The sequence below is a fragment of the Anguilla anguilla genome, chromosome 5 (genome assembly GCF_013347855.1).
Source record: "Anguilla anguilla isolate fAngAng1 chromosome 5, fAngAng1.pri, whole genome shotgun sequence".
NCBI lineage: Eukaryota > Metazoa > Chordata > Actinopteri > Anguilliformes > Anguillidae > Anguilla > Anguilla anguilla.
The window spans coordinates 27,453,073-27,464,603 of NC_049205.1; the positions used below are offsets into that span (position 1 = coordinate 27,453,073).

An 11,531-nucleotide genomic window follows, 5' to 3' on the forward strand; every position below is an offset into this window, starting at 1 on the left:
TATTGCTGAACACACTTGGTTAGTGTTATAAAATGTACTACACAGTATGATGGTACTGGCCACATTTGATACCAGACCGTGGGGGACAATGCATACAGGAGAATAGTACAACATAGTACAGGACGAGCTACCAAACTGTCCACAACAACATTTGTTTTGAGACAAAAGCAAAAGTCTCTGAGGTGATTCAGGGGGCTTACTTCCATGCATCTTAGGGAAAATGAAAAAAACATGGGAAAGCAGAAAACCATATCCATTTCCCACTACCACTAGCATGTTAAAATAAGTGAGATATCGTGTCCTCAAAACTTCTTCCAGTAACAAAGCAGAAGATTAAAAAACAAGGCGAAGTATCATCCCCAACTACTAAAAAGCAACAAAATATCTTTTCATATAACAGGCAGTTTTCAGTGTGTTTAACACACATTTCAGTGGGTCAGATACACTACATTTCCAAATGTATGTGGACACCTGAACATCACCCATATGTACTTGTTGAACATCTCATTCCAAAACCATGAGCATAAATATTGAGTTGGACCCTTCTTTGCTGCTGTAACCTTCTGAGAAGGCTGTCCAGTAGATTTTGGAACATGGCTGCAGGTATTTGCTTCCATTCAGCCACAAGAGCATTAGTGAGGTTGGGCACTGATGCTCTGCATAAGGCTTACATCGCAGTTGGAATTCCAGTTCATTCCAAAGGTGTTTGATTGGGTAAGAGGTCAGTGCTCTGTGTAGGCCAGTCAAGTTCTTCACCACCAAACTTCAAACTTCACCACCATTTTTTGTGGACCTTATTTTGTCCACAGGGGCATTGTCCTGATGAAACAAGAAAGGGCCTTCCCCAAACTGTTGCCACAAAGTTGGAAGTGCACAATTCTCTAGAATGTTATTGTATGCTGTCGCATTAAGATCTCCCATCACTGGAACTAAGGGGCCTAGCCCAAATAATGAAAAACAACCCCAGACCATTATTCTTCCTCCACCAAACTTTACAGTTGGCACTATTCGGGCCAGTACAGTTGGCACTATGCATTCTCCCAAACCCAGATTTGTCTGTCAGACTGCCAGATAGTGAACCGTAATTCATCACTTTAGAGAATGTTTCCTCTGTTCCAGAGTCCAATGGCAGTGTGCTTTACACCACTCCATCCGATGCTTGGCATTGCATATGGTGATCTTAGGCTTGGGTACGGCTGCTTAGCCATGGAAACCCATTTCGTGAAGCTCTTTATGAATAGTTCTTGTGCTGACGTTGTTTCCAGAGGTAGTTCGGAACTCTGTAGTGAGTGTTGCAACGAGGACAGATGGTTTATATGCACTACACTCTTCAGCGCATAAAAATCTCCATGTGTGCCAATGGAGATTGCATGGCTGTCAGCTTGATTTTATGCACCTGTTAGCAATGGGTGTGGCTGAAATAACCACAACCACTAATTGGAAGGATGGCCACATACTTTCGGAAATGTAGTGTATCAAATTCATGTACAGCTTGAAGCAAACAAACAAGCACAGTCTCAAACTTAACTGCTGTGTTGTCAAACCACTTTGTCTGTCCTGTAGAGCAGTCCGCCTCTGTCGTTTTGGAGGAAATGCCTCAGGCTGCATCATCATGCTGCAGTTCACTTCCCAGAGTAGTTTTGTGTTCAGCCATGCTTATGTGTTTGGGTGATGCATGTGTGACCTTCATTTTAACATAAGGTGAAGCTTCGGTTGTGGGGACAATATCCACAAACTACTGGACTATGACTACTAATCCCTTGAACCAATATATAGCACAGTGAGCAATGATTTGTTTTGCGGTGCTTAGCAATCAACATTACTGGCTGTAAGGCTAACGGGGCATGGTTTATAAAACATTGTAAATATCAAAATATATTTGCTAATATTGAGACTATGGGCTCTAAATTACACCCGGTGCAAAGCGACGCCAAGCGCAACGCAAGTGTCTTTGCTAGTTTCAGACCAACGCAGTTGTCATTTTCCCGTGCAGCGCCCACGTTGTTTAAATAGCAAATGTACTTGCACCCATCTGAACGCCCATGGGCGTGTTGGTCTTAAAATGAGGTGTGGTCAGGCGCATTGTTGGCGCATTGCTATCTTGAGGCAGCGGAAAGCAATTGCGTGATTGATCAACATAAACCTGGTCTTAAGTCAATGGCGCAGTATTTTAGTGTTATTTTAAGGGCGCATTATTAAGATAGTAATATGCGCCTACTTAGGAGGGTGCACAACGCGCGATATTTAAAAAAAATACATGTCATAATGGTTAGTCATAATATTTATCAGAATTAGCTAATCACAGTAATGACAAATCCGCCATTATAATAGCAATCCACCAAGGTGCAAGCGCACCCGGCTTTTAAAGGGAATGGGAGATGACATGATTTATTTCATGTTACACCCAAAACACACCTATGATTAATTAAGAGACAAATTAAGTACAACCCCTTTGAAACATGCGCCTTACTTTGCGCTCAGATTATCTGCCGTTAAACTAGCAAAAGTGGATTTGGACACGCCCTAAATACACTTGCGCCATGCGCCTTAGACCGTGCGCTTAGATTGTTAAAATATAGCCATATATATATATATATATATATATATATATACAAAGAATTGATTGTCTGTTCTTGAATCAACTGTTTGTAACAGAAGAGATAATTTAGTTTTATACAGGGTAAATCATTTGAATTTGGAACCACTGATACTACAGTCCTATACCATATTATTATGGATTTAACAAAACCGTAATTATGAACATCTCAAAACACTGTTGCAACTTGGCTTGTGACAGTACTGTTTGTTTCATCAGGATCATCAGACCATAATGCAAATTGTTTCATCAAACATCTCATTGATGTGTTTTAAGAATGAAAATCATTAATCATTTACCATTTAAAAAATGAAAATAATTTAAAACATGAAAATCCAGTGATTAGTTTTAAACGGAACAAAGATAATTGCAGTTCTCCCTAGTTAGCTGTTCTGATGCAGTGCAAAAACAGACTGCTAATCCAGTGTGTCTTAAGTAATAAATATGAAAGTAAATTCAATCAGAAATGTTCTAAATTATCTAATTGAGTTATGTCTCTCATGCAGGGCTTAATTTCTTGCATTTATTTCTATTTCTCTTGCAGTGGGGACCCCATCCCTCGCATTGAGTTCACCGAGGAGGAGGTGAAGACATGGGGTGTGGTGTTCAGGGAGCTAAACAAGCTTTACCCCACCCATGCCTGTCGAGAGTACCTGAAGAACTTGCCGTTACTTACCCAATATTGTGACTGCCGTGAGGATAACATTCCTCAACTGGAAGATGTTTCACGTTTCCTCAGGGGTGAGACACTGAACCTCTCTTTGCCAACTGTCTTTGAGTTTTTGGGACCAGATTTAATTCAAACAGTAATAAGCATCACAATTACAGACACACAATTTATGTGTGGTTTTTAAAACAATGTTGTTCTTCACTGAAAATCTAAAAGTTATTTATTGCCAAATCATTAAACCAAATAGTAACTTCTAAATAAGCTGGGATCAATTGAAACTGCCTCTTAGAAACATAGAGTGTATCAGTCTCACTTTCCATCGAGGCTGTTATGTTCGGGAACATGTTTTCTAAGCATCAGGGTTGTATTTTTCTCAGCCTGCTTCAGCATCAGTCAGTGTGTCAAGATCAATCTAAGCCTGGGGCTGTTTCAGTGTCTATGTGTCAAACTCAGCGTAAGTGTCTATGGGCTTCAAAGAAATGGTCAAAACGCAGGACTGGTCATAGTAATCGATGATATGAGTCTGTCTGATCATCAAGTGTAAGTGTATTATGCCTGGATTAGTTCTCTGCCTGCCATGCATTAAGAAGATATACATTTTATTTCCAGTATGTGACTTGTGTGTCAATGTTTCAGAGCGTACAGGTTTTACTATCCGGCCAGTGGCAGGCTATCTTTCCCCTCGTGACTTCCTTGCAGGCCTGGCATTTCGGGTTTTCCACTGTACCCAGTATGTTCGTCACAGCTCAGACCCCCTCTACACACCCGAGCCGTAAGTGTGCTCATACTGCTTAAGGGTACTTTAGCCTTGCTCTTAGAGTGATGATTTTCTCTTTATCTTTGAGACTTTAGTCTGACACATTTCACATTACTATGGCATTCCAAAGACAGCAAGCCCTGTTCCAAAAAAAGCATAGTTCTGTACTTGCAAGTCAGGCCTTGTATATGTTTTGCAGCGCTCACACCAACCAAACTACAGTAATCGTATCGAGGGCCTGAAGAAATGATCAGATGACTATTTCACATTTGTTTCAGTCCCCTACCACCACCACAAAAGCAAACAAGACACTATCACTTTGCAGCTTCATATTTGTTATATCAATTTTTAATTTTGAACGTGCACTTAGAAATCTGGTTGACGTGTCGTAATGCATTAAGACAGCATCAAGACACAATTTGGCTAGTTCAAATAAAGTGACAAATTACTTTGTCATTACAACTTTATTACTTTTTAAGACAAAGACTGTAATTCTACTGTGTACATAACTGTCATGAAATCATATTACTGTGACAATGACCAATGTTAAAATCCCGTGTGACAGTTTATGACACATAATGACACGTAACAAAGCATTATGAAGTTCTTTTGACACTGTCATGAAGCCATTAGCTAAGTGAAGTATCAAATAAAGTGTTACTAGAAAATGTTAAATAAGTCATACTTTACATGATGTCACCTTTGCTCATTTACAAGTTTCTGTGTACCCCAAGGATATTACTTTATTCGCCCATCGGTCTTTACAAAGTTTTTCTGTGCATTTCTTATTTACTTCCCACTTTCCTGTAACAGCATCATTTTATGGTTTTATACTAATTTATAACTCATTATTAGTCACTAATTGTAGGCAAATGTCTAACTGTTCTAAAATTCAAGTTGTCAATTCAGATTATCACATGCTTGATTATTTCTCCCGAACCTAATCTTAACCAAACCTAATGCCCACCCCAACCGTTGCACGTCCGTAAATGTCTATGTCTGTGGGTGTCAGGGATACTTGTCATGAGCTGCTGGGCCATGTTCCTCTGCTGGCGGAGCCCAGCTTTGCCCAGTTCTCCCAGGAGATCGGCCTGGCTTCACTTGGGGCATCTGATGACTCCGTACAGAAGCTGGCCACGGTGAGTGCCATGCTACGCCTCCTTCAGTGCTTCTCAGGTTGGGCATCAAGCTGCCTCAGTGTTATGCCAGTTCTTGTGTTGACATGGTATTGAAATCACTCTTTTCTGCTTTTCAGTGCTACTTTTTTACAGTGGAGTTTGGACTGTGTAAACAGGAAGGGAAGCTGCGTGCATACGGAGCCGGTTTGCTGTCCTCTATCAGTGAACTCAAGGTCACACATCCTTTAACAAAGTCTTATTTTTTATACAATGTTACAAGTGTTTATGGTCATCTTACTATAAAATACGCTTCTGTACTTTTCAAGTGGGCCTTGTGAACCTTTGGTTCTTATAGATATCAATAGATTGTGAAATACAAGTACATATTTCAGAGAAGTTACACACAGAAACAGCTCATGTATATGACACAGTGACAAAAGTTTTGCTGTTTTGGCTCTGTAGTTCTGCAGAAAACTGGATTAAAAAAAAAAAACTATGAATACAAGGTTAAACTGCAGGCTGTCAGCTTTATTTCAGGGTATTTACATCCATTATTTTGAGGGTGTTTACATCCATTGGGTGGTTGGATGGGTGATTGGATGCAAAACTGAGTTTCATAAGTCAAAACAGTTGATCTGTAGTGAAATGATTGATGATGATATGATTATGCTACAATTTTCAACAATGCACATTTTAGACATTTTGGATAGATTTGGAGAAATTAAAGGATACCAGAGACTTTACATTTGGCTTCATAGAGCTTTAATAGTTCTACACATCACCCTCAGATTTTGCTCCCTCATGGTCAAGGAGTGTATGATCCAGGACATAAATAGTTTTACCTGGTTTATATATGTGGCTCTTCAGTATTTCATTTCAAACTAAAGGGGAACAACTTAATTTTTGCCTTTTTGCCAAGATGATTTTGTTAATTACCCATTTGTTTTGACCAATCACAGATTAGCAGTGAACATTTTTTATTAGATTGATAATAGAAAACCTGCACTAAGGGAGTACAGTGAGATTTTTCCTCCCAGTCCTCCCCACCGTACCATCACTTGACCGTTTTTAGGTTTTGTTGTAGGTTTACACTTCTGTGTAAGGTTTTTAACAAGAGTTTCAATAGTGGATTTTTTCTAAGAGAAAAAAAAGATTTTATATGACGCTGAGATTTTGTAATGGTTTATTAATTTAAACCATTTAGAGCATCCTCCTCTGCCTGTGCATCAGTAAGACCACCCTTTCCAGTGAAGCAGCCATTAAGCATAAGTTATTTATTTTTCAATGTCCAAAAAAAATGCAGTAAACATTTATTTAACCTCTTAGCGATATCCCCCTAGTAGTCGGCACGCCGGTGTGCCTAGATTGCTAAACTCAGACATTCATTGCTCCTGCAACCAAAGTATGAGTTAAAAAGAGAAACGTTTTGCTTTATTTTCATTACGGTCCATGACAACAATGCCGAATACAGAGTTTTGCAGCGCCACCATTGTCGCTTTGGTTGTTCATTTAACAAGCACCCCCTCCCTGCAGTCTCATTTGCAACTACATCCCCACCCATGACATAATGGACTATTTTGTCTATCTAGGCAATGGGCATTCATAAAAATATTCTTTCACCGCTCAAACATCGTATTTCATCATAGCAACAAGATAAACCCGATAATAGCCCTAAGATATGCCAATACAGCAGTGAAAACGCTGCTCAGTGAATAACAAAATAAACAAGACAATTAAAAAAAAGATTATACCATGTCATTCTACAGTTAATATCTGGGATTAAATATTGAAGGAATATACAATCTTACCATTGGTTTTACATAGAGATGTCCCTTTTGAGACTGAGTGGTCAAATATTGTCTTGGATAATCCGTTTGTGAAATATACGCGCATTGGTGACATCTGGGTACCTTCCAATATAGCTGTGCGTAATACCACACATGTTGTTTACGGTTTTGTCGCCCTTTTTGGTACAGTCTGGCTTGATTGACAATTCATTTATTCAGTAGGTGAGAGTATAAGCTTTCTAACGACACATAACATGTCTAATTTTGCTTTTGGAATAGCGTTTTATAATTCAGCGTAACTGAACGTTTTCTCATCATTGCATTCACTCTGTGGTAGCAGTAAAAGACACTGCACCTGATGAAACGTTGTCAACGATTTTTCATAATTTCTTGGAAAATACTATTATTATCGAGGACTTCTGAGCATAACTAAGCCACATGTTTTCTGATAGACCTAGCTGACATTGTTTTCTGGAGTAAGACAGAAGCGGAGAGGACTGTATCATTGATTTACTGTCGCTGTCTCTATCTACTGAACACAGATATGATTTCACTATGATTTAATCATTGCTATGTAAATATTACTGCTCAACATATTTTGGTTATATACGTTATTTTTTAAATTGAGTGTCTTTAAATAGGTGTTCATTGGTGGTTTAGTAGTTTTTGTGATGCATGCAACAGTGCTGACGTGTGAGAGTTGGAACATTGCCAAAACGTGGTGGACGGTTGAAAATTGTTTTCATGTCGTCCCATCCCCATACAAGAAAACATACAAGAGTACAGAGTATACAGACATACATACAAGAGTTAATTATTACACATGTAGGTACTGTACCAAATTTAGTGGCAATATTTTTGCATTATTTTTTAAATCTGATATCAATGTTTCTCTTTAAACCTTTATAAGAGGCACATGTATATGCTTTATAATGGACAAAAAGCATCATATTCATTTTTGGAGAGATTTGGATATGTTTCAGGACCCCTAGATATTTTAAGCCACTGTACTGACGGAATGCTTGTAATTCCCACTTTAAAATGAAAAAAAGAGTTTTCTTTGACTTTATACTCTATATCTATTCTCATCACAAATATTTACTTTAGGTTTTTCTGTAATTTCAGGTTAAATATATTTTTCCTGCATTATTGTCTGACACTGACACCATTGTTTTGCATCAAATGGCTGACTTAACTGGAAATTGAATAAACAAACAGTACTCTATACACTATATGACCAAAGTATCAGGACACTCCTTAGTTTGGGATGTTTTCCATGGTTTGGGCTAGGTCCCTTAGTTCCAGTGAAGGCAAATGATGCCCATAATTTTGGATGAGATGTTGGATGTCAGGTGTCCACACATATAACCGTAACCTCAAACTGTTGTCCTAAGGGAAATCATTTCATCTACTTACAGCATGCCCTCTCTGGGAACGCCAAAATCTTGCCTTTTGATCCCACAATCACATCTAAACAGGAGTGTATAATCACCACCTTCCAGGATGTCTATTTTGTGTCAGACAGCTTTGAAGAGGCCAAAGTCAAGATGAGGTTTGTGGTCATTTTGTATTATTGGCAAGCAAAAGTATTTCCACTTAACTTTCCTGTTATTGTCTTCAGAATCAAAAAGGACCCTATCCTAAGTTTAACTGCAGTGAAAACCCCTGAAATGTATACCCCTGAAAAGGAAAAGCAGAAAGAGTCAAAAGTAGCAATGTAGAATACTAAAAAATCAACTCAAGTAAAAGTACCTTGACTTAATTGTACTCAAAGTACCACAGTACTTAAATACTGTAACGAGAGTAGTTGGAAATCATTACTTTCCACCTTTGCAACTGAAACTCCTGAAGCTGTCTTAAAATCCGCGTGGGAAGTTGAGAAGTTAAATGATTTTTCTCAAATTTTGCAGTCTCGTCTGTGGTGTTATATTTTCATTATTTTTGCCAATTAGGGAGTTTGCCAAGACCATCAAAAGGCCATTTACCGTGCGCTACAACCCTTACACCCAGAGTGTGGATGTTCTGAAGGACACACCCAGCATTAACAGTGTGGTGGAAGAGCTGCGTCATGAGCTGGACATTGTGGGTGATGCACTCAACCGACTTAACAAGCAGCTTGGTGTCTAAGTCTGCTAACCTTACCCTATGACCCATTAACTGCACTCTCTATCAGTCACAAAAGTATAGTACTAAAAACCATAGGTTTAAGATTATTTAGTTATGACAAAACATTCAGCCTAATGTGCTTTTCAAGTTTCTGTTAAAGACTTGAGCCTGAATGAACAGTATATTGAAGTTGTTAATATTACTGCTTTAACTCATGAACCTATTTAAAAATGCTTATTTTAAGATAAAACCAGTCACAATTGCCTGTTGTTAACCTCATGTTCTGTTGTAATTAACTTCTGCTGAAACAGTTTTATTCTGGCATAATTGTGGGAGTTAAAAATAGTGATTATAAGCTTACCATAAGAAGGAGAAACCTATGAATTCACATCCAGCATATTCACATATTTTCAATATATGACCCAGTAGTGCCTTGCTATTGTCTCTCTCTGTGGTCGCATGATAAAGGGGAAGGTGCCAACAGTATCTGCTAAAGACCTAAATAATGTTGTTTCAGAATGGATATTAAACGGTAATATCTCAGGATTGACAGAAAAAGTGTAATATTTGGTGGGCCAGTACCTCAGAGAGGCTAAAGCAAGGCTGTGCTGGTTTGTACAGTTTGTGAAATTATTCATCAATCATTTAATAGAAGAAATGATATTAGATTCAGTGGTCTTTGGGCTTCACATGCATGTACAAAATGTAATGTAAATTAGCTTTGACAGTCAACAATTTGGAATTTGTATGCCAATTGTTAACATATTTCCTATTTTTCTACATTGAAAATGATTTGATTTACACTCTCGGCATCAACTTAAATGTTCTTTTTTGTTTTAAAGTAAAAACATTAAAAAGGAGAATATCCTACTTGTGCCTCTACTTAGAGGTTGTTTTCCTTTCATTGGTGTTGACAGACCTTTCTATAGTGTAACCACTGTACCGTTCAATGCACATATTATTTTAGAAATGAACAGCTGTCAACTTGATTGTCATATTAAAGTGTTGATAGCTGGATGAAAGGGGGCTCATTTGTATTTATCTTACTTTCAGCAAGCAGTTTCATTACAGTCTGTATTTCCATATTGCACATTAAAGGGATGTTATCGCTTTCTAAAGCTTGAACATGAAAAAATACTTCAGATGGCTTGTATTGTATTGTAATGTGCAAATTTTTTGTGGAAGAGTTTTTTTTTTTGTTCATTCTCAGTTTACCTTTTGTCTTTTTAGCTCTGGACAAAGGAGTGCAACTAAAATTGTAACTTTGGACAAAAGCATTACAATTGCACTGCATAATCATTATTGGGAAATGGTGATATTTACTATATGTGCTGAAAAATGTTGTTCTTCACTCTCATAATAGACTTATCTTTTGAAAAGCTAGAAAAAAATCCAAATTCAGGAGCCCTGACCATTGTTATTGAACATTTACTTACATCAGTTATGTAATTTCTTTATGCTTATCTGCTATTCCCTATTCTAAAAACATTCAGGTAGCTTTTTCATTTTTACTTGGAAAAGTCCTCAGAAATGTAGTTCTAGTCCTATTTAAAATATTTAAATTGTGCTTTGTTGAAAATAATATGTCGTTGGATGGTAGTCCTAATATTTCTGCATTTGTTTGGATTACTGAGTTGCAGTGTATTTTTTATTTTAGTTTTCCTTCCAAATGTTATGTATAATCTTATTATATAGTTTTTAAATAAAGTCTGTATAATGTCCAATACTGTGTTTTATTCAAGTCAGTTGACAAAAATGTGAAAATTGTTTTGCCGATGGGTGCTGACATTTAAAAAAAAAAAAAGACGTTTTTTCTGTTCCCATTATTGAAAATAATTGTACTCCAAATTGATTTACAAAAGTGTTTAAGGCCCTGCAGATGTGTTCAAGGTGTTGATAATTTAAAAAAATATATACAATTTTTATGTTCCCATTATTGAAAATAATTGTACTCTAAATGGATTTATAGAAGTGTTTAAGGTCCTTCAGATGTATTTAAGGTGTTTATATTTTTAAAATATAAAATTTATATGTTCATATTATTGAAAATAATTGTACTCCAAATAGAGTTATAGAAAAGTTTAAGGTCCTGGAGATTTGCCAAACCTCAACGAGCTATCTCAGCTGCTTGCCCAGATCATTATCTGTAACATATTTGTAAATATCAAAACTTTATACCCGGGCTATTCAGAAGGACCTAAAGTAGACACTGGAGCACTCATACAAAATGAAGCACATTTATTTAAATAAGACTAATGTTTCAACTGACGATAGCAGGTGAACTTGACAAAGGGGAAGTACATACACTGAACAGAAATATAAATGCAACACTTATCAATTTCGAAGATTTCATTGAATTCAAAGGTAATAAACTAAAATCAGTCAACTGAAATAGATTCATTAAGCATTTATCTATTGATTTCATGTGATTGGGGATACAGATATGCATTTCTTAGTCACAGAGTCCTCAAAAAAGAAGATACCATGAAATGAACAG

At 37.2% G+C, this 11,531-nt stretch overlaps 1 protein-coding gene across 4 annotated transcripts in view; it reads left to right on the plus strand.

Moving 5' to 3' along the window:
• The window catches only part of LOC118227486 (tryptophan 5-hydroxylase 1), a 214,253-nt gene extending 203,495 nt beyond the window's left edge, over positions 1 to 10,758 (plus strand). For 3 of the 4 annotated variants that reach the window (XM_035417998.1, XM_035417995.1, XM_035417997.1), the window contains exons 6-11: positions 3,141 to 3,337; positions 3,903 to 4,038; positions 5,036 to 5,162; positions 5,279 to 5,374; positions 8,347 to 8,480; positions 8,881 to 10,758. In XM_035417998.1, coding sequence (XP_035273889.1) covers positions 3,141 to 3,337; positions 3,903 to 4,038; positions 5,036 to 5,162; positions 5,279 to 5,374; positions 8,347 to 8,480; positions 8,881 to 9,055 — 865 coding nt within the window. In that variant the 3' untranslated portion in view covers positions 9,056 to 10,758. The remainder of the gene's footprint in view (positions 1 to 3,140; positions 3,338 to 3,902; positions 4,039 to 5,035; positions 5,163 to 5,278; positions 5,375 to 8,346; positions 8,481 to 8,880) is intronic. The other variant, XM_035417996.1, reaches the window with a different exon arrangement.
• Positions 10,759 to 11,531: the final 773 nt, after the last annotated feature.